At 51.5% G+C, this 21,629-nt stretch overlaps 10 protein-coding genes across 10 annotated transcripts; 4 read left to right on the plus strand and 6 right to left on the minus strand.

The window, feature by feature from the left end:
• Positions 1-98: 98 nt before the first annotated feature.
• On the minus strand, positions 99-2,211 carry ASPGLDRAFT_136102 (putative chromatin remodeling complex subunit (Arp9); the record flags this gene model as incomplete). The annotated part of the gene is made up of 3 exons (XM_022541433.1): positions 99-673; positions 721-2,122; positions 2,182-2,211. 3 exons carry the CDS (start codon positions 2,209-2,211, stop codon positions 99-101), a joined length of 2,007 nt encoding a protein of 668 aa, XP_022396518.1.
• Positions 2,212-2,857: 646 nt separating this feature from the next.
• Positions 2,858-3,753, minus strand: ASPGLDRAFT_29621 (HPP family protein; the record flags this gene model as incomplete). Its single annotated transcript, XM_022543871.1, has 3 exons — positions 2,858-2,882; positions 2,934-3,397; positions 3,532-3,753. 3 exons carry the CDS (start codon positions 3,751-3,753, stop codon positions 2,858-2,860), a joined length of 711 nt encoding a protein of 236 aa, XP_022396519.1.
• Positions 3,754-4,636: 883 nt separating this feature from the next.
• nctB (negative cofactor 2 transcription regulator complex subunit NCB2) lies at positions 4,637-5,241 on the minus strand (the record flags this gene model as incomplete). Its single annotated transcript, XM_022541447.1, has 4 exons — positions 4,637-4,756; positions 4,828-5,087; positions 5,138-5,164; positions 5,220-5,241. The coding sequence occupies 4 exons, from the start codon at positions 5,239-5,241 to the stop codon at positions 4,637-4,639; spliced, it is 429 nt and encodes a 142-aa protein (XP_022396520.1).
• Positions 5,242-5,923: 682 nt separating this feature from the next.
• Positions 5,924-7,035, minus strand: ASPGLDRAFT_52360 (SDR family oxidoreductase). Its single transcript, XM_022547739.1, has 4 exons — positions 6,904-7,035; positions 6,539-6,852; positions 6,112-6,482; positions 5,924-6,066 (listed from the first exon to the last, which is right to left on the minus strand). Exons 1-4 carry the CDS (start codon positions 6,941-6,943, stop codon positions 6,030-6,032), a joined length of 762 nt encoding a protein of 253 aa, XP_022396521.1. The 5' UTR covers positions 6,944-7,035; the 3' UTR covers positions 5,924-6,029.
• Positions 7,036-7,561: 526 nt separating this feature from the next.
• On the plus strand, positions 7,562-8,881 carry ASPGLDRAFT_136251 (NAD(P)/FAD-dependent oxidoreductase; the record flags this gene model as incomplete). Its single annotated transcript, XM_022541444.1, has 2 exons — positions 7,562-8,019; positions 8,068-8,881. 2 exons carry the CDS (start codon positions 7,562-7,564, stop codon positions 8,879-8,881), a joined length of 1,272 nt encoding a protein of 423 aa, XP_022396522.1.
• Positions 8,882-9,177: 296 nt separating this feature from the next.
• Positions 9,178-9,867, plus strand: ASPGLDRAFT_136179 (zinc finger CCCH domain-containing protein; the record flags this gene model as incomplete). Its single annotated transcript, XM_022541437.1, has 2 exons — positions 9,178-9,478; positions 9,539-9,867. The coding sequence occupies 2 exons, from the start codon at positions 9,178-9,180 to the stop codon at positions 9,865-9,867; spliced, it is 630 nt and encodes a 209-aa protein (XP_022396523.1).
• Positions 9,868-10,215: 348 nt separating this feature from the next.
• Positions 10,216-11,714, plus strand: ASPGLDRAFT_52367 (non-structural maintenance of chromosomes element 1 family protein). Its single transcript, XM_022547740.1, has 3 exons — positions 10,216-10,350; positions 10,415-11,031; positions 11,080-11,714. Exons 1-3 carry the CDS (start codon positions 10,221-10,223, stop codon positions 11,350-11,352), a joined length of 1,020 nt encoding a protein of 339 aa, XP_022396524.1. The 5' UTR covers positions 10,216-10,220; the 3' UTR covers positions 11,353-11,714.
• A 1,158-nt stretch (positions 11,715-12,872) lies between these two features.
• Positions 12,873-16,311, plus strand: treA (alpha,alpha-trehalase treA; the record flags this gene model as incomplete). The annotated part of the gene is made up of 2 exons (XM_022542966.1): positions 12,873-13,061; positions 13,117-16,311. The coding sequence occupies exons 1-2, from the start codon at positions 13,050-13,052 to the stop codon at positions 16,309-16,311; spliced, it is 3,207 nt and encodes a 1,068-aa protein (XP_022396525.1). The 5' UTR covers positions 12,873-13,049.
• Positions 16,312-16,656: 345 nt separating this feature from the next.
• cat1 (catalase catB) lies at positions 16,657-19,034 on the minus strand (the record flags this gene model as incomplete). Its single annotated transcript, XM_022541449.1, has 4 exons — positions 16,657-17,760; positions 17,817-18,397; positions 18,471-18,696; positions 18,744-19,034. The coding sequence occupies 4 exons, from the start codon at positions 19,032-19,034 to the stop codon at positions 16,657-16,659; spliced, it is 2,202 nt and encodes a 733-aa protein (XP_022396526.1).
• A 1,917-nt stretch (positions 19,035-20,951) lies between these two features.
• Positions 20,952-21,323, minus strand: ASPGLDRAFT_52373 (uncharacterized protein). Its single transcript, XM_022547741.1, has one exon. It carries the CDS (start codon positions 21,235-21,237, stop codon positions 21,022-21,024), a length of 216 nt encoding a protein of 71 aa, XP_022396527.1. The 5' UTR covers positions 21,238-21,323; the 3' UTR covers positions 20,952-21,021.
• Positions 21,324-21,629: the final 306 nt, after the last annotated feature.

Genomic DNA, 21,629 nt, shown 5'->3' on the forward strand with positions numbered 1-21,629 from the left:
AGGGGAAACCACATAAAACATAAAAGAAAAGAAAAGCGTTCCTATCCCATCCTGTAGCAAAGAAAAACAGAAACCAGTCATAAATGCTCATCTATCAATCACAGAATATACTCATGGATCGCCGACGGTCCATTCTCATTATAATCAACCCGGCTCATAAATCCCTTACTAAGACCCTGGTCGAGAATGAAAATGACCTTCGAAGCCACCTGCGCACCCAAGAACACCGCTTCTTCCATCCCGTGACCCGTGCTGGGTTGACTAGGTGCACCAGGGCCAGGGGCGTTGCCGTTGCCGTTCCCACCGCCGCCGCCTGCGCTGGCTCCGGGGGCGTTGGAGTTGGCCTGTTCTTTCCATTCGGAGAAGTACTCAGGGTGCTTGACGGTTTTGACGGAGGTGGGGGTTTGGGAGTGGCCGGTGGGGCGGTAGAGGAGAGATGGGTCGGCGGAGGGTGTGCCCATGTGGGACATGCCGGGGTTGCCGGCGTGAGTTGCTGCGACGAGGAGGGGGTTTACGCCTTGGCCTGCGAGAGGGTATCCGGGTGCCGGGGTCGTGCTGCCTCCGGTTGGAAGGGGAGTGGCGAGGTTTGAGGGAATCTCAGACGAGAACATGCTGGCAGAGGGTGAGAGGATGAACATTTGCGTGATGGTTCCGAGCAAAGATTGTGTGAAGCCTAAACCGTTAGCAACTGATAACCTAGTGAAAACTAAGGCAACCAACCTTTTATCTTACTGCCGTTACCAACCACAATCAAAGAATCCCAGAGCTCGCTGCGCTTCGACGCATCAGGAACTGAAAGGATAGTATGGTGAATCTGCGTAGCGATATCCACAAGAACACCACTAGAAAAGCGCTCGCCAACCTTCTGCTTCGGGGTAGCAGAAAGGAAGCGCTCCACTCCAACTTCGATATCACGCTGCTGGCGGATATACCGGCCGGATGCGTTGCTGTTCTCCTCCGATTGAATCGGTACTAATTCCTCAAACTGGAAGGAAGCCTTTTCTTTCTTCGAGTTCGGAAGACGGAGGGCTCTGGCGGCTTGTTCGGCAGCAGTGCCCTTCTTCGCAGTGCCCCTTTCCTTCTCGATGCTGGCTAGGTACTCGCTGGTGTTTCCGCTAACGATGGCTGCCACGTCCAGCACACCCTCGTCTTCGCCATCTGCGCCTTCCTCGCCAGTTTGAGTGCTGTCGCCTGGGCCACGGGGGACGTTCTCATTCGGTGCGCCTCCTTCTGGTGCGCCGGTAGACGCCGATGCAGCCGGGTTGGCTCCTTGTCGTGCAGTTGCAGCGGCACCAGGTAGCGGGGTTCCGGGTGGTAGAATCTCCGTGATATTGCTCCTCTTCAGCTGTTCGCACATTTCCCTGGTAAATCCCTTCGAACCCAGAAGCTCTTCAATTCGATCCGTCATATAATCACCACCGCACCCCTCAAGCGCAATACCCCGCCCATGCTCATTGACCAGGAAATCCGTCACAGCCGTAACGTTGACCTTTCCCTTTCCAACATCAACCACAGTAGCCGTCTGAGTCCCGTATCCGTAGCAAACAGCCAGCGCGGAATCCATCAGCGAAAACGCAGGTGTTTTGAACTTCTCGAACACAAACTGCGTAATCGCCTCTCGATCCCGAGCAGTCCAAACCGGTTCCGAAATAATCATAATCGGCGTGTGAAACGGGGGGCTAAGCGTATTATGGATATGCGTAAGAAGGGCGAAAAAGCACGGCCAGTCGACAATCCGCCCGTTCTCCATGGGATAAACCGCTCCCTCGTCAGACGTGACGTCCTCCTCGAACACAATCTCCTCCGTAGTCTCCTGCTTGCCACCTTCGCTTTCTTGTCCCTCAGTCTTCTCCTTCTCCGCTCCCTCTGTATTCTCCGTCTTGGTCTCCGGTGCAGCGTCCGCGTCCTTCATATCCACATCCACCTTTGGCGCCGGCGTCGGCGCCCCATTCCCGCCGGTATTCTTAACAATCTCCTGCCTCTTTTCGCGGATTCGGTGCGGCTCATATTCACCCTGTTTCTCAGCCGGGAACATGCGCGTCGGGAAGCGAAAGCGAGCGGGCGTGAAGGACTCGGGCAGGCCTAGTTGCGCCAGGGTCACCTGCGAGCCTGGCGCGATGAGCTGCGCCCGTTAGCATGACTTATTCAAGACTGTGGTAATAGAAAGGGAGGGAGGCATACTAGGACATGCTCATCTTTAAACGGCGGCATACTGTATACCGTGCTCTGGTTGGCGTGGAAGATCAGTCGCAGTGGAAGCTCTCCGCTTTGCGCGTAGGTTCGCCGCTGCCGTGTTGGGTTTAGCGCGTCTTGCCGTTATGGAAGATATGCCAGTTTTAGCACAGTGATAATTGCTGGTTCTGGATGTTCAAACAGATGGTATTTGTCTATTTTATCATTTAGATTTGCGCTATTCTTTTAGTTCTCTTGTTTTGCCTTTGTCACGTGATTGACACCCGGATCATGACTATGAACATCTACAAGGATATATTGCTCAGTGAGAATTGAGAGATTGGTATTGTGGATAGCGCTATTGAGTAGACACAGTGAGGTGTACTAACCGTTGTTGTTCTATAACAGTTGTATACATTTCAATACACATCGCGCCAGCAGCTTGGACAGGTGACATTTTGATCGTCGAGTGTTCGACACATTCTATTAGACAATTGTGATTAATTACATATGCAAATATGTATAGAAGGGAATGCAAATGACTGATCGTCTCCCATGCGGGTCATAACCCATGCGTATGCGTTGGAATGGTACTGTACGATGCCAGTTGAAGGGCCAGCATAGTTATGTTCGAAAGCTCGCTCAATGATGAAAGCAAAAGAATAGAGCCCCGTGGACTGGTGAATCACCGAGGAAGAAGCGCATTTCCACTAAACAAATCAGCATATATCCCAAATCAAGTTAGAAGGAAAAGAAAATACCCCAACTCCTCCACCGCATGCTCCTTCTGATGCTCCGGCGCAGTAACCGGCGCCGGCGCAGGCTTCGGCGGCGGACTCGGCGCAATCCAGAAAGTCGGATACCTCCTCTGAATATTATTCAACAACATCGCAACAACCATAATAACCACCGACGACAGCAGCACAACAGGCAAAAAGTACCACGAAAGCTCCCAAATAGCATCATCGACAGCGGGAAGAAGAGCTGTTGCTCCCGCCGGCGGATGCGTGGTCTGAGTGACCTGCATGACTACGATGGCGACTGCTGAGGAGAGCGAGGCTGCTAGCCAGCGGAGCGAGTTGAAGCGTTCTTCGTCGGGCATTAGGCTGAAAAGCTTTGTTATGCAGATGCCGACTAGGGCGCTTAGGAAGTGGCCGAAGATTAGGGCGCGGGGTTGGGCTAAGGGGGCGTCGATTGCGCCGTAGCAGAGGACGGCGGAGGCGCCCTGTCATTGTTAGTTTTGTAAACTTGACAGTTGACAATTGAGGTTGTAGATGCCAAAGCATAATCGTTGCTTGGCTGTGGACGGACCATGTAACGGCTGCCACAAAATCAAAAAAAAAAAAAAAAAAAGCTTACAAAGGAAGCGACAATGCCTGGTACATGGCGACGCTCAAAATACGACGAGTAATTGAATATCGCTTGCAACACACATAAACCACAAAACGCTGCGAAAAAAGACCATATCCAGACCAGATACTGCGGCAATGGTTTGGGGGGGGTCGGCCGATAGCCAAACCAGTGGCTCACCCAGCGCGGGAGCCGGGGAAGGATGTTAACTGTGGGAATGTCGATGGTCATGCTTCAATTGAGGAACTGAACTGAAGACGGTAATGAACAATAGAGAAAAAAATACAAAAAATAAACACTCAACAAATGAAGTCTTTGCCATTTCTACCATTCCCAAAGCGGAAAACCAATTTGTCATAGAGCGAGTCCCCGGCAAAGAAAGAAGCTTCGGCATTCCACCGGACGCCCGAACTTTTAGGGACTGCTTAAAAACGACACATTCACCGGAGTGCCTGGTGCTATGGAGGCACCGCGCAGAGATCCTTGCATAGGGTAGTAAGCCCCTGAATCATTGAAATGATTTTGGTCGCGGCATGGCTGCATAGGACTGTCATTCTTTCAAAGCCCGGCGTCTGATGTAGACTGGGAATGACCGAGTAAATTCCAGCGGACGGTATTGGTTGACAGATCGACCCACGAACGCCATAGTAGTATGGTGTTCTTTAAATCAAAGCATCGCCGTTTATATGCAGGAACAAAGTAGTATCGCAAGATCTCTTGCGATTTTATTGGCAAACCGAACCGATTTCGAGCAATCATGTACGGGCCGTTTCAGCATAATGCAGTCTTCCGAGACTCGGATGGTTTGTAACGGCGCACCGGTAAGGGTTGTTGGTATCATTGAATATAAGACAGGAATGGTGTTCATGTTCTGGTATACCGGGCCTTGCGCCCTGCTGATCGAGCGATGACCAGTGAACACAATTGAAGATCCAAGAAGCTCGATAAGAGATATCATGTTATGCGGAATGCCATAGAATGCGATATTAGGACAATAAGAAAAACCCGCTATCCCATTTTCCAATCGCGGTCAAAGCCCAGAACCATTAACTCCAAAACCAAAAGACGAACTCCAAATCCAAATATGTATGCCCAGTGACCAAAATTCGAGTACTCATTCCGGAGCAGCGTTGTACTTTTCCGTCGCAGACCGAAACAGCTCCTGCTGCTGTCGTAGAAGTTCCTCCTCGGACAAACCGCTCTGCTCCATCTTGCTCTGTTTCTTTTCCCGTGACTACATCGCGCGTCAGTAACGATTCCTCTTCCTCAACTATAGACAAATCCACGCGTAGAGTGAAAGCGTACCTTCAACTGTTCCTTGTGCTCCTCTGCAACAGCCAAAACATCCGGGATATAGTCACCAAACCCAAGATCGCGTAGTGCCCTCTCGACGTGTTCGCAGGCGATGGTCTTCTTTGCCTCCTTTTCGCTGATATCGTTGGCTTCGGATGAGATCAGGGTGATGAATTCGACGCAGCATTCCATGAGCAGGTCGCGGGCATCTTTGGAGAAGGTCTGGCCGGAGGAGTAGGGGAGGATTTCGGTGATGATTTTCTGGACGGTCGCTGCGCTGGTTAGTCTCTGCTCGCGAATGGCTAGAGAGATGAAGACATACCTTTGGGAAGCGACAAATCGTCGTTTGCTAATCACAACCATGTCAGCTTCAGTCGCGATCACGAATCCACGGCAGCACTCACAGCTAAACTCTCTGTCAGACATGATGTCGCGAACACAATGAGATTGTTCTCCACGCGAATAGAATTAGTGGTAATATATGGAAATCCAAAAGAAAGCACTGGATGTCGCGGGGCGCAATCAAGACGCGGACTCAATCGCCCGGAACGGAACAACAGAGAAAAAGCGGCAGAAAAGTAGCAGCACCACCGCCTTTAAATTTACTATATTTTCTTCGTCCGCGATGATTTTTTCTCCTCGTTTCTCATCACACACTCAGAATTCTCTGAATTCTCGCACATCCATTATGCTGGATAACAAGATCACAGAGACATCGCGCTGCTAACATAGTCATGGTTTGTTCCTTCTCTTTCCTTGTTATTGTCTATTCATCACCATGATGATCATTGTTGTCGCCCCTATCAGACCATTCTATGGTGACCTACACAGTCCTAGCCAAACGGACGAACTGATTTTGATGAATCTCGCTATTTTTTACACTCATGTGTGTTTGTGCAGCATTGCTAATGCCGTCAAGATCTAGCTGTAGTACCACTCATCGAAGACTTTTGCCGAACATCGACACAACAGCATGCTAAAGGTATGCGTTACTTCGCTCCTCTTCCCACCCTGTTTTGTGATGAACACCCTACATTCCATGCTAAGTATGAAGATGCTTTGCATCTAATGCTTATAAAATGTATATGCTTTTCATCTTTCGGCTGATTATAAAACTCAATTTTGCCATTGAAATTTCTTCATCATTCGTTTATGGCTATGTACTAATGCTGTACAGATAATCTAGTCTAGAAGTATCAGTATCCTAATTTCATTTACTCTTGAAAGTCTGCGAGTTCCTTGTCGTTCCACCTGTAATTGTTAGCTTTGCCTTGTAAAACCGTAGCGTAGACTTACGAAAGGAATTTCCCGCTCAATGCACTCGGGGCATCAAGCACAAGCTTGGCCATAACGTGTCCCGGCTGCTCGGGCTTAAGGAGCTTTCCCTCCTTGTGAACACCCATGAACTTCGAATGGATATGCGGCACCAGACTCGTAGCATGGTCCTCGCGCAGTTCCCGCTGCATCTCCGTGTCGACCATTCCAGGCCGGATAGCCACCGTAGTCACATCAGGCTCCTCGTCGCCCAGACTCAATGCCAAATGGTTCATGGCGGCCTTGGACGCACCGTAAAGTCCCCAACCCGTGTAAGCCGTAATCGACGCCCCAGACGAAGTAAAAATAATATTCCCCTTAGTCTCACGAAGTGCAGGAAGAGCCGCTTTAACCTGTTTCCATCAGCACCTCCCTCCCCCATCATCTCTCTATAAACCAGGGCACTTACAAAAGCAACCAAACTCAAAAAATTCACATCCCACGCATACTTCCACTGTTCGGGCTCCGCCTCAGCAATCTTCCCAACCTGCCCCAGCATCCCATGATTCAGCACAATCCCATCCAACTTCCCGAAGCTCTTCACCGCGAGGTCAACGGCCTTGGGTGCGAGCGAGAAATCTGCTAGATCGCCATTGAGGATCTCGACTTGCTTGGGGTATTGGTCTTTGAGCGCTTGGAGGGGTTCGGGGCTGCGGGCGACGACGACGATGTTGTGGGATTGAGGGGCGCTGAGGAGGTATTTTGTTATGGAGAGGCCGATTCCTGGGAGTTTGTTAGTGGGTGTTCTTGTTTGAAGATAGGGGTGGTAAGTACCTCTGGAGGCGCCGGTGACGATGATGGTTTTGGCGGACATGGTTATTTGTAAGTTGTGGTGAGTAATTGGTCAATTGGAGTTGTAGGTAAGATATCAAGTGTTGTATGTATAGGTAGAACAATCTGAGATAGCTCTGCCGTCGGTGAAATACTGGGTGATGTAATCGAGGGCATGTGGGATGTGGGGTGTCTACAATTTCTACTCGCATCATAGTACTACTACAGTACTCAAATCTAGACCAAGATAATTCTGTATCTAATTATATTCTAGTACATAATATTGCATATTCGATTTCAATTGTATTTATTTCATCTCCGTTCAATTGTGATAAACCGGCCCGGTCAAAGTCAATTGCGATATATATCTGTACGTCAATGTTGATCAGCTTCGATAAAATTATACGGCCCTGTACATTCATTCCGCGGGAACCACACTTTCGCTTACTCTAAATAAAAGGGTCTCGTCTATTATCCCGTGGGGAGCCATTCAGTGGATTCGTCTCTAGCCGAGCGTCTACGATTGGTGTGCTGGCAAAATGTTAGATAAAAGCGTCCGAAGAGGATGGCTGTGGCGACCTATAAAACACCATCGAGGTAGTTCGGGTTAAGCTAATAACGCATTGACAGTCACGAAAAGTTTCAGAGCTCGTATAGCAAAATGTCGACGGTCATTCTCGGAGGAGGAATCATTGGTTCCTCCATCGCCTACTATCTCTCCAGCGGCCAATCCACAGAAGAAATCCACATCATTGAATGCTCTTCGCAGCTTTTCAGCGCCGCATCTGGCTACGCAGCTGGTTTCCTAGCAAAAGACTGGTTTGCCCCATCTCTTGCTCCGCTAGCCGCTCTTTCATTCGACTTGCACGGTGAATTAGCCGCGGAGAACGGTGGGACTGAAAAATGGGGTTATATGAAAGGTTCTGCGTTGAGTATGGACGTTTCGACTGGGGGATTGAGGAATGGTCCTCGCGGCGATGACTGGCTACGAGCTGGAACGAGTCGGGCAGATACTGCTGCGGGATCTAAAGAGCAGATTGCGGAGGCACCGACGTGGTTGACGAAGCAGAGGGGTGCAGCGTTGGAGAAGATTAGTGATAATGATACGACTGCTGTTGCGTGAGTGTTTTTAACTATTTGGATATGGATTATTCTAATGGTTGTTAGTGACCCGTTGAGATTGAGCAAGTATCTCATCAATACGGCGGTTTCTCGTGGCGTTAAGCTTCATCATCCGGCGAGGGCTGTGTCTGTGGTTACTGATCAAGGGACTATCACGAGCGTCAAGATTGTGGACTTTAACACGCAGAAGGAGACGACCATTCCTTGCACGAATCTGATTGTCAGTGCCGGTCCCTGGACCCCACAGGTGTTCCAAGAGATCTTCCCTTCGTCTGAAGTGTCCCTCCCAATTGGCCCTCTTGCAGGATACTCCCTCGTCCTTCGCTCCCCCAGATACACCCTAGAACACGAACGTGTAACCCATGGCGGTAAAAGCCATGCCATCTTCACAACCCACCCAGACTCATGCGGCTTCTGCCCCGAAATATTCTCCCGCGAAGGCGGCGAAATCTACATCGCCGGGCTAAACAGCTGGGACATCCCCCTTCCCTCACACGCTGAAGGATCCCGCGACGTATTCGACCCGAATGAAATAGCAAGATTAAAGGATGTGTCAGTCCGGTTAATGGGCAAGTTGGCCGATGGAAGCGCAGAGTCGACGGACGACGTGCCTAATGTTGATGATTTGGAGATTGTGCGGGAGGGATTATGTTTCAGGCCTGTTACTAGTCGTGGTACGCCGCTGGTTTCGAAGGTTGAGGAGCATTCGCTGGGTGGTGTGAGGGCTCGGGGTGGTGTATATGTTGCGGCGGGTCATGGGCCTTGGGGGATTTCGCTTTCGCTGGGGACTGGAAAGGTTGTTTCTGAGATGGTGCAGGGAGTGAGGACTTCGGCTGATGTTAGTGGGTTGGCTGTTTAGTTGTATCTACTGCAGCGTGTATAGAAATAGAAGAATTGTGAATATGCATAACATTTTATGCATTATTTACACTACGGATCATTATTACCCCGAAATTATGTCTGAGCACAACTAGCTACCCGCATTGCCGCCACGCGATCGAGCTCTCCAGAATCTTCAGCGTCGACCAGCGAGCTTGCATCTCCCACAGTTCTCTCTTTTATCTTGATATTTCTTTACCGCTGCATTCTTTTCGCATTAAACACACCACTCTTCTTAATCAACAGAAACCCCCGTGCCGCCGTCCACCAGCCAACATGGCCAACTACCTCGCATCCATTTTCGGCACCGAGCAAGACAAAGTCAATTGCTCCTTCTACTACAAAATCGGCGCCTGCAGACACGGCGACCGATGCTCGCGGAAACACGTCAAGCCATCGTACTCGCAGACTGTCCTGATGCCCAACATGTACCAGAATCCCGCTTTCGATCCCAAGAACAGGATGAACGCCAGCCAGCTGCAGAACCACTTTGATGCTTTCTACGAGGACGTGTGGTGCGAGATGTGCCAGTACGGCGAGCTGGAGGAGTTGGTTGTTTGTGAGAATAATAATGACCGTAAGTCCTCACCCACCTCTTGGATATAAGTGTCCTCCGAAAAGGTGCTAACAGGTGCAGACCTCATCGGCAACGTCTACGCACGATTCAAATACGAAGAAGACGCGCAGTCGGCCTGTGACACGTTGAATTCCCGCTGGTACGCCGCGCGCCCGATATACTGCGAGTTATCGCCCGTGACAGATTTCCGCGAAGCGTGTTGTCGGTTAAATAGCGGCGAGGGGTGTGTACGAGGCGGGTTCTGCAATTTCATTCACCGCAAGGATCCTAGCGCCGAGCTGGATCGCGAGATGCGTCTTTCGACGAAGAAGTGGTTGAAGGAACGGGGTAGGGATGCGCGGAGTGCTAGTCGTAGCCCGAGTCCGGAGCCTACGAGGAGGAGGTTTTAGGCTAGTTTCCGGGGGTTTTTGTGGTTGGGTTTTTGTGATGGGGTTTTCTTTATTGTTATCATATGTGGCGTTGGGTGATATTCAGTTTTGCTTGACTTTTAAATTCGACTTCTTGGGCGCAGCGTTAGGCTGGATGCTTAATCCATGCTCTACGGAGTAGTGCTAGCATTATCTTTTACTCATAGCTTCGTTGAATGAAGCCGAAAAGCTCATTATTGAAATAATCATACAAATTACTTAGGCTTGACGGTCACTCAAATAGTATTTTGCCTCAGGTGTCAATCGCGGAACGCGATATCGACGCGATCAACTCGTAATCAGTCTTCATCTTTCGCAGATACAAGCAAGACAAAATGGCCAACGATATCGGCGTCGTCGACTACAATGACAGCAATCGCGCATTCCTCCAAGCCTTCATGGCCCATTCATCCATGACATTCGAAGAAGCGAAACCGATTCTAGCAGCCATTTTCTCAGCGCATGGTATACCTACCCTCCAACCCTTCCAGTCATACTATGACACCAGTTCAGCTTGCTGATAGTACAGAAACCGAACACGTCTCCCCCATCGACATCACCGAAGAAGACTTCTCCTCGTACATCGCAGCCGCCAACACCGCCGTCTCCCCCTTCGACCTCGAAATCAGAAGCACCCTGCGCCAGATCCAAACAGACGGCGATGACACAATCGTACGCCCGGAACGGGTTTATGCCCTCGTGAACACTACCAGCGATCCGCTTACCCAACTCGCGACTACATATACTGCCGATGAAATCGCCTTCGTCAAACGGTTGCTAGACGCCATGTTCGAGACGCATAATACAATGATTTCAGAGGCGATGGTTGTCTCGGGGATGCAGGCGATGCAGCTCGCACGGGTGTCTTCTGCGGATGCTGGTGCCGGTGGTAGCCGGAGAGAATCTATGGGGACTCAAGGCGGGGCGGTGCAGTCGTTAACCATGTCGCAGGCGGAGACGGTCATGCAGCAATTGGTTGATGAGGGGTGGATGGAGAAGAGTCGGAAGGGGTTTTATGGACTCAGTCCGAGGGGGTTGATGGAGTTGAGGGGGTGGTTGGTTGCTACGTATAATGATGAGATGGATGATGGGCGAAGGGCGGATAAGGTTAAGTTTTGTGCTGCTTGTCGGGATATTATTACTGTGGTGAGTTTCTTGCCCCAGATCATATGGAGTGTGGTGCTAATAAGATAGGGCCAACGTTGCGCCAACCGCGACTGCGCCGGTCGACTGCACGATATCTGTATCCGGAATTTCTTTCGCATGCAGCAGGCGGAGAAATGTCCCGTTTGCAAGGCTGCTTGGCCTGGGGATAAGTTTGTTGGGGAGAGGGCGGTTACTTCGACAGATCGGTATTTACAGGGGAAGAGACGGAGTACGAATACGCAGCGGCAGAGCGGTGTTGGGGCTTCTCAGGTTACTGCTGGGGGTGGTGATGAGGAGAGCAGTGAGGAGGATGTTGGGTGAACTAGGTCATCTTATGATTGAGACTGATTGAGTTCATGAGCACACTCCTTGCACAGATCCCGTTCCTCTGCGATGCTATAGGCCACAGGCGTGTCCAGCATTTGCGCACTGCATAATATCTGCCTAGGCGCTACAGAAAGCGACAATGGGTGGTCGCTTCGAGACTGGGGAAGTTGTGCATACCAGGCACTGTACTCTGCATGCAGCTTGCCTACAATGGCCAAGCTATACGATGTCATAGCTAGAGGACTATGCAAGCCAAGAGTACAGAAAGTAGTAGTAGTAGTAGTAGTAGTAGTTGCTATTTTACGTCGGAAAAGTGGCACGTGCGCTGGTCACGTGCCCACAGAGATCCCGGAGCGGAATATACGACGGGCGAAGCAGACTCGCCTATCTAGTAGCTAAGCTAATTTTATCATACATGCTGGCATAGGCTCGCTAACAGGAGGTGGGGTTTTTCAGTGCGCAGGGCATGTTGTGCGGTAAAAATGAGATCTCTGCAACCATTCATGGAAGTTTCTTGTTCCTGACTTAGAGCGCAGGATCTCATCTACCTGTTGGTTTCCCCATGGATGTGGGGATGCCTTGTGGCCCTTTCGACAGTAGTAGAAGTGGTGCGGGGTTTTTAAGCTCCCGCATGAACAGTCTATCTTCGCGCCTTCATGTCTAAAACGCTCATGGTACTGGGCAAAGTCTCCGTGGCCAGACCGGGCAGCGAGGAGTCGGCCAAGGGTGGCTCTGGGGAGGGATAGTTCGTGGGGTCGTTTATCAAGGTCAATGGATAGGTCCTGATATTGTTGCGGTGCCTTCTCCGCCCAGAATGATTGGAAACGGTGCCAGAAATTCTCCTTCAAGGTCCGGCGTGCCCAGGCGTGTCTTGCAAGAGGGGGGTTGGACTGTGGGGCAGACCTAGCTCCTCTTTTGGCTTGCTCATCTGCCTGCTCGTTTCTATCGATGCCAGTGTGCCCAGGGACCCAACAGACATGCACTTGCCCTGGTTGGATTGCCTGGCATCGGGTGGGCCGGTTGGGCCAGGTGCTTGCTGTCTCTTGAAAGGCCAGGATGGAGTGCTGACTGGAGCCTCTGGGGTTACAGAAAGTAGTATTGTACTTGTACAGTAGACTGTATACTACGCGGAGCATGTGACCCGGTACCTTCCCTTGTACCTTCCTTGACCACCTCTTCCCTTCTCCCACTCGACTCCAGTTCTATTCCAACAGTCAACATGATTATACTTGATCGCATACAGGTAATCTTCCCTATTATCTAACAACATCAACACTAACCCCAACCAGACAAAAATAACGCTCTCCTCATCTTACCGCTTCCGGCGATTTTCTCGACTGACGGCCGTTCATCGGCACTATTGCGGGGCTTAAACTTCTCCAGAACCCCACAAAATCACTCTCCGACATCCCCGACCAACACACGGTCCAGAGTTACATCTGCCAAGGGTCCTACGCCCGCTTGTGCTCACAAATTACTGTGGACCTTTTTTCGGCATCGAGCGCTGGTCGGGACGACTAGTATGTCACGGCACAGCCGGTTTGTTGGCCTCTGAAATCGGGTCCATTGCTTAGGGCTCCCGAGGATGGAGGCTTTTCCCCGCATGGTATTTAAGGGTCTTCGCGTCTGGGGTACGTTTTGTTTTTTTCTGAGAAGGAGTTTACGGTCTCTGCACAAGGGGCACCACAGCAATGCAGTCTAAGGTGAGATATCTCGGTATTCAATACGGGTTCGCTCGCAAAGTACTGACTATGGCAGATTCTGGCTACCTTGCTGCCTCTGCTACTGCAGCTTTCGCCTGTCGATTGCGCCAGTAGCAGTGGGCGTATTACTCGCGCTATCGAAAGAAACACTGGACATCTCGAATCCAATGCTTCTAGTATCTACCAAACAAAGTTCCCCGGGGTGACGTGGGACGAAGATAACTGGCTGCTTACGACCACAGTCCTGGACCAAGGTCACTACCAATCCCGCGGTTCCGTCGCAAACGGTTATTTCGGTATCAACGTTGCCAGCGTTGGTCCGTTCTTCGAACTTGATGTTCCGGTTAGCGGCGACGTGATCAGTGGCTGGCCTTTGTTCTCTAGGCGTCAGAGCTTTGCTACCATCGCCGGCTTCCTTGACTCTGAACCATCGCTCGATGAATCCAACTTTCCCTGGTTGTATCAATATGGAGGCGACAGCGTCGTTAGTGGTGTCCCGCACTGGAGTGGCCTCGTTCTCGACTTGGGAGACGGTACTTATCTCGATTCCACGGTGGACAGCGAGACCATCACCGACTTCCGCTCTACCTATGACTTCAAGGCTGGTGTTCTGTCGTGGTCGTACAAATGGACCCCTGAAGGCAAGGGTTCGTTCGATATCACATATCGACTGCTCAACCACAAGTTGAACGTCAACCAGGCCGTGGTCGACATGGAAGTCATTCCGTCTGTCGACTCCAACGCGACTGTTGTAAACGTGGTTGATGGCTACTCGGCTGTGCGTACGGACTTTGTGGAATCAGGCCAGGATGACGGTGCGATCTTCTCCGCTGTGCGTCCTTGGGGCATTTCGAATGTCACGGCCTATGTCTACGCGAACCTCACCGGCTCCGCTGGTGTCGATTTGTCATCTCGCCAGCTTGTCACGGATAAGCCGTATGTCAGCGCCAATGCATCTTCCATCGCTCAGTCGGTCGATGTGCAGTTCAAGGCAAATGAGAGAATGCGCGTTACCAAGTTTGTCGGTGCTGCCTCGACAGATGCATTTGAGGACCCTCAGCAGATTGCCAAGCAGGTTGCTTCGAAGGCGTTGTCGAATGGTTACCTCAAGTCGCTAGTCTCTCATGTCTCCGAATGGGCCAAGGTGATGCCAGAAAACTCCGTTGACCACTTTATCGACCCAAAGACCGGCCGCTTGCCCTCTGATCAACATATTATCGACTCGGCTATCGTCGCGGTGACGAACACATACTACCTCCTGCAGAACACTGCCAGCAAGAATGCCATCAAGGCTGCTTCGGGAGCTCCTATCAACGTGGAAAGTATCCCGGTTGGCGGTCTCACTTCTGATTCATACGCTGGCCAGATCTTCTGGGACGCTGATGTCTGGATGCAACCCGGACTTGTCCTTTCGCACCCCGAAGCTGCTCAGAGGGTTACAAACTACCGCGTGAAGCAGTATCCTCAGGCAATGGCTAATGTCCAGACCAAATATGCCGGTTCGAAGAATCAGACTTACTTTGATTCTTCTGCGGCGATCTATCCTTGGGCTAGTGGCAGGTTCGGTAACTGTACGGCCACTGGACCGTGTTGGGACTATCAGTACCACTTGAATGGGGATATTGGTCTGTCCATGATGTACGAATGGGTTGCAAGTGGCGATACGAAGCACTTCCGTGAGAAGCACTTTCCTATTTATGACTCGGTTGCGACTTTATATTCGAACTTGCTGGAGCGTAATGGATCCTCCTGGACCATCAGGAACATGACTGATCCAGATGAGTATGCCAACATGGTCGATGCTGGTGGATTTACATTGCCTTTGATCGCTGAGACTTTGAATTATGTCAACTTCTTCCGCGAGCAATTTGGCGTCGAACCTAACGAAACCTGGGCCGAAATGGTGGATAATGTTCAATTGCTTCGGCAAAACGGGGTGACTCTTGAATTCAACACGATGAATGGAAGTGCTATGGTCAAGCAGGCTGATGTGGTTCTCAACACGTATCCGTTGGGCTACACTGACAACTACACCGCTGAAAATTCGTTGAATGACTTGGACTACTACGCCAACAAGCAATCGCCCGATGGCCCTGCCATGACATGGGCTATATTCTCGGTTGTCGCCAATGAAGTTTCGCCTTCCGGTTGTGCTGGATACACATATGGACAGTATTCCTATGAACCATACGTTCGGGCTCCATTCTATCAGCTCTCTGAGCAGCTGATCGACGATACCAGCATTAACGGCGGCACTCACCCGGCTTATCCCTTCCTGACCGGACATGGTGGTGCGAACCAGGTCGTTCTGTCTGGATACCTGGGTCTACGGATGCGCCCTGACAACTCTATTCATATCGATCCTAACCTGCCCCCGCAACTTCCTCATGTCACTTACCGTACCTTCTACTGGCGAGGATGGCCCATCTCGGCAAGCTCCAACTACACCCACACGACCCTCAGCCGTGCTTCGAATGCTGCTGTTCTTGACACAGCGGAAGCTCGTTTTGCCAACAAGACTATTCCGGTCCACGTTGGGTCGTTTTCTAACAGCACGGTCTACAAGCTGTCTGTGACAGGGTCGTTGACGATTCCTAACCGGAAGATCGGATCCAAGAACACCGTTGCCGGCAACCTTGCTCAATGTCGCCCAGTTGTGTCACACGATGCATTCGAGCCAGGCCAGTTCCCTATTTCCGTTGTTGATGGCGCCACATCTACCAAGTGGCAGCCTTCCTCCGCCAACCTGAGCGCGGTGACTGTCTCGTTTGCCAAGTCTGGTGCCCAGTCCGCGGTTTCTGGTTTCTACTTTGACTGGCACCAGTCGCCTCCAGTCAATGCAACGGTGATCTTCCACAATCAGACCATCGAAGATCCGGTTTCGGCTCTTGATAGCGGCGATATCGAGGTCGTCGCCGTATTGACCAATATCAAGCAATCGAAGCCATACGATCCGGAGACAGTCAACCTGGATGAAATCATGTTGCCCGAAAGCAATACCACCAGGATTGATCTGTCTGGACCCGTTCCGGCGGCACGCTATGCCACTCTACTCATTTCTGGTAACCAAGCGGCCCCTGATGCGGAGGATGGCGTCGGCGCTACCGTGGCTGAATGGGCTATTCTTGCTGATGGCCATAAGTCTTCTGAATCTTCCGACGACAAAGATAAGAGGAAAATCAGTATGAGGGACGCTGCTGCTTTGTCGAGTGGGGGTTTTGCGGGGCGGAGGCAAGTCGGCCGGGGTTAGTTATCTTTATGGGGTAGAATAGTATTGTTACTGTGACACTCGTGGATTCCTGCATGTATATATATGAACTAGCCTGTTTGGGTCTAGCATACGAATACGAAGCGTTTGGTTTATATAACTAACCATCTTCCTGTTCTCTCGAATTTTGGTAGATGCATATCGGCCTGAACTGATAATAATAATCACCGATTCATTGAATACATATACAGGCCATTCTAATACATCATGATGCAAATAGTACAGTAAAATATCAACAACCGAAGCAAACAAAAAGAAAGTCATTGATACTAATATTAAGCAAGAATCCTGCAATCATCTTTCCACCCGAACCATGGCTGGGACAGCTTAGTTGTCCACAGCAAATCTGTCAAGGAACCTGAACGCCCTGAGGCCCTCCTTGATCTGGTCCACAATATCACCAGCAGACTTGGCAGCATACACACCCTCCCTGCTCGAAGCAATACCAGCACCCCGCAGCGCAGTAGTCGCACTACCAAGCGCAGCAACAGGCTTACCGAACCGGAACCCATCAATCAGAATCTCCAACGGACGGCCGGCGGGGAAGAGCGTCGAAGCAGCACCAGCAGTCGCATTCTTCACACCACCGCCAGTCAAGCTAGCAGGGTTGAACAGGCTCTCTGCGCCACTGGCAACAACCACAGCGTCGAATTGGATAGCGTCGGAGCCGGAGTATGTCTGGTCGACGCCGTCGTTGAGTCGTTCGGCGACGACGACGACTTCAACGCCGTTCTGCGAGAGACTCTTGCTGAGCGTGGCGGCTTCGGACAGAGAATCCTTGTTGTCCACGGACGCGAGATAGCCGATCTTCAAACCCTCGAGTTTCTGCAGTTTGCCGCCGAAGGTTCCCACGTTGGTTGTCTTGTTGTTGTGGTAGAAGGTCGGGTCGGGGGAGGGTTCTTCGATGCCGATAGCGCGGGCGACGCGGCGGGCGAGATCGTTGGAGACGCGGTTAAGTTGGATGATGACGTTGTTGCGGACGACTTCGGACTTGACGTTCGAGTTCTCGAAGCGCATTGCGTCGACGATGAATTGCTGCTCGACGGGGTCGAGGGAGTTGTAGAAGAGGCGCGGCTGCGACCAGTTGTCGCTGAATGTGCTGCCCACAGTACGCTGGAGTGTTCCGCCAGGGTTCCGGTTGGGAGCTGTGAAGAAGCCCTTGCCGACGGTTTGGTTTGCTTGTTTGGGGGCGCCGGGGTTGGTGGTGTCGGGGCCCGGGGTGTAGGAGTCGCGGTTTAGGGGGATGAACATCTGGCCTGCGCCGTCGCGGTTGTTGTTGTGGATGGGGGTGCGGGGCTGGTTGATGGGGAGTTGTTCGAAGTTGGGGCCGCCGTGGCGGTTGAGTTGGGTGTCGAGGTAGGAGAAGAGGCGGCCTTGGAGGAGGGGGTCATCGGTGAAGTCGATGCCGCGGACGATGTGGCCAGGTTGGAACTGTCTTGTCAGTACTTCTGTACAGGGTAAGGAGAGGGGAGGGGGGAAGGGCTTACCATGGCCTGCTCGGTCTCGGCAAAGTAGTTGCGCGGGTTACGGTTGAGCTGCATCTTACCCAGAGGCGTGACGGGGACAAGCTCCTCAGGAACAATCTTGGTAGGATCAAGCAGATCAAACCCAAACCGCAACTGATCATCCTCATCCATAATCTGCGCACCCAGCTCCCACTCAGGATAATACCCATTCTCAATCGACTCAAACAGATCCTGCCGAATGAAATCCGGGTTCTTACCCGACACCTGCTGCGCCTCTTCCCAGACCATACTGGCGCGACCCTGCAGCGACTTCCAGTGGAACTTGACGAGCTTGGTATCGCCGTCGTTAGTGACGAGACGGAAAGTGTGCACACCGAAGCCGTCGACGTGGCGGAAGGAGCGCGGGATGCCATGGCCAGCCATGGCCCAGAAGAGCGTGTGCAGGGCGCTGGGCTGCTGCGAGAAGAAGTCCCAGGCTGAGTCGTGGGCGGTGGCGGCTTGGGGGATTTCGTTGTCGCCGCGGGGCTTGACGGCGTGGATGAGGTCGGGGAAGAGGATGGCGTCTTGGATGAAGAAGACGGGGATGTTGTTTCCGACCAGGTCTATACATTTCGAATGTTAGTGTTTGCATGGTTGGGGTGCAGGAGGGGAGGGGGGGGTTGGATGGGGACGCACCGAAGTTGCCCTCGTCGGTGTAGAAACGAGTTGCGAAACCGTGGACATCACGGGCAAGGTCTGCACTACCCCGGCTACCAGCGACAGTCGAGAAACGCACAAACATGGGCGTCTCCTTGCCCTCGCCGCCCAGGAACGAGGCGGCGGTGATGTTGCCCCAGTTGGCGTACGAGGTGAAGGTACCATGGGCACCAGTACCACGGGCATGGACGGCACGTTCGGGGACCTACACCATTAGACCTCTTTCAGGAACGAAGGGGAGGATAGACATACCCGCTCATGATCAAACCGCTGGATCTTCTGACGGAAGATAAAGTCCTCGAGCAGAGTCGGACCACGCTCGCCCACACTCAAACTGTTCTGGTCTTCGATGGGACCGCCGGCATCGGTCGTCATATAGGTGTTGTTGTCGTTGAGGTAGTACTGCGACAGGAACTCCTCGGTGGCAGCGGCGGCATCGTTGCTGGGGGTATCGCGGGCGTTGAGCTCGCCGGTCATGTAAGGACAGGCAGCATTGGCGAGGCCAATAGCGCCGTTAACGACGGCGAGACTAATGGCGCGCATTCTGTTCAGCTATTCGAGGTGTAGCTGTATCTGTGGAATTGTGGAACAGGAACAAAACAAAAGGAAGACCGAAGTATAAATACTTCTTCCCAAAAGAGCCAAGAGATCTTTTTTCCTTTCCTGGATTTCGTTTACGCAAGGAAGTGGGATTCCGCGGGCGATTTATACAGGTCGATCGACCAGGGGAAGAGGAGAAGTATTATATGCAGCCATGCCGTGGAGAGAGGAAGGGAAAACAAAAAGCAAAGACCAGGCACAGGAACAAACCAGACCGGGCCAACTGACCAACCATATGGAATGCATTACGGGACCATGCAATACGGATTATCGAGATAGAACAGTCGGTCGAGCTTGATTATGTTGGTTATGTTGATTATTCGAGCAGAAGGGCCTAGAAAGCGAGCATTTCTTTACGGCTTAAGAACGAACACCCCCATTTTATTCTGTACTCTGGTATGGTCACCACCGGTCCAGGTGGAGACATTCGATCATCTTTCCTTGGTTGATTAATACGGAGTACAGCATGCTGGTTGGATTAAGCCGGACCTAAACTAACTAGTCAGTTAAGTGGGCAGGACTCTAATTTGTTTGCATGGCAGGACCACCAGCACGGAGGGCAAACGGGCCAGGCACGATGCATTATCAATACGGGACAATATCTTACCTGAATTCAACTACGATTTATCCATTGAGCACAAGCCGGACTCCCACGTTCTTCCGTCACATCAGAATACTACTTTACTCAGATGGTGCCCCCGGAGAGACAAAATGGTGAGATGTAATGATGCCGGTGGAACTGGGCTTGGCATTGATTGAATAAGCCCGCCAAATAGACACTCGGCATCGGGTCGAGGCCGTGATTGCTTGGTAATTAGAACCACGCCTTTTGGTCGGGCGTACCACGGACTAATCGTGCTGATGCTAGCAGGCTAAACGGACCTTGCGACAGATCGTCCGCGGGCTTTTCGCATTGATTGTTTGCTCCGAGTGTCTTGGCAAGTGCCGATACGTATCACCATTGTTGCGAGTGCCGTGTGGCAATACGTGCTCCGTCCTTGTACTGTTACGCTCACTCTTTCTGGAACGGGATGGAATAATGATGTGCGATCTGAGGCTGATGCAGTTTCGCCGTTATGAAGGGATTTTCTATCCACGACGGCATTCAGTACTGTATTATGTATCCAGTGATGCGCGGTGTACTCTGAATACGCCCGGACCTCGGAGACCGACGATGCGATGGATCATTTCGGTGAACTTGGTTGCCTCCCTTTCCCTATTCTGATTTTCTCCGCTCGCCAATTCAGAACCCGGACGATAGCGATGGTCTATTGGTGTGACGGCCGTCCTCCGTACAGAAATACGTATCCTAGCATAGTGGCATTCGCATTCCGTCCTACACGGGTGGAACGCACATACAACGTTCCCTGCTTCTACTATTGTTAGCCTCATGCACACCGTCGCGCGTTATTTCTAAACACTGAATGCTATTGGATCCGCGCGGATTCCCAAGAGGCACCGTTTCTATCCTCGCAAACGGCGTCGGAGTTACAAATACCGCCAGTCCTTGCCTGGGTGTACTCCGTAGTTTATCCTTGTCATCACACTGTCTCTTGGCGGTGGAAGTACGGAGTATCCTAGTGCTATCACACCTTGGCGGCGGTTAAGTTGATGTGTTGTGTTGTTCCATTTAGACCTCGCAAGAATAAACGAATGCAACAGCAACACAGCAACACAGTATCTTGAGGTACTCCGTACAGTACTTTGGTCCTCGGCCGAGTCTTTCAATCTCATCTCGGATTGTGTTCCGGTTAGTAGCTGTACACACGCTAACGCACCCCGCTGGTGTTCGTCAAATGCCCGCATTATCACATTGCTCCGTAAATATGCTATTTAACATCCCAATGCATCTGACTTCATGATCATGTCTGCTAAAAATAGGATGCCCATGTCACCTCGTCCTTCTCTCCGAGAACTATGTCGATAGATATCACGACCTTGGCTCCCTCACCATAGAGGTGATCCCCTCGGCCCTGTGCTCATCAATCGTCCGATCCTCAAACCCATACCGCGCATACAACGGGCGCCCATCACGACTCGCATCCACATACGCAGCGACGCGATCCTTATCCGCCTGTTCACAGCCCCAAGCCACAAGCATCTTTCCAGCGCCTCGGCCACGATAATCAGGGTGCGTGCAGAGCATATCCAAATCTACTTAGTAAGCATCCATACTCTTTATTATTATTTAATCAAGTTTATTGTCCATACCGAGCCCTAGAGCTATGACAGACCATTATCCGTGGACTTGAGGCCGTTAGCTATTCTACAGTCTCTTATCCCTATAAGTTCCTGGGGCACTAGCCCCCTTCCATACTCTTTCTGATCCTTTTCCTCGCCCCAGACCGCCTGTTTGCGCAGGGCTTTCGAGCACAGTGCTCTCCTTGTGTTTCGTGCGGAATGGGTGCGGCCTAGGCTGACTCCAGCTTAGGCTACCCTTCCTGCTATCCTTCTCCTGTTCGAATTGCCTCCTCCAATGCTTCCAATCCCCATTCATCGTCCCTTTGGGCCCTTTCTGCCGTCCGCCGTAGGTGTGCT

The sequence above is a fragment of the Aspergillus glaucus genome (genome assembly GCF_001890805.1).
Source record: "Aspergillus glaucus CBS 516.65 unplaced genomic scaffold ASPGLscaffold_28, whole genome shotgun sequence".
Lineage (NCBI taxonomy): Eukaryota > Fungi > Ascomycota > Eurotiomycetes > Eurotiales > Aspergillaceae > Aspergillus > Aspergillus glaucus.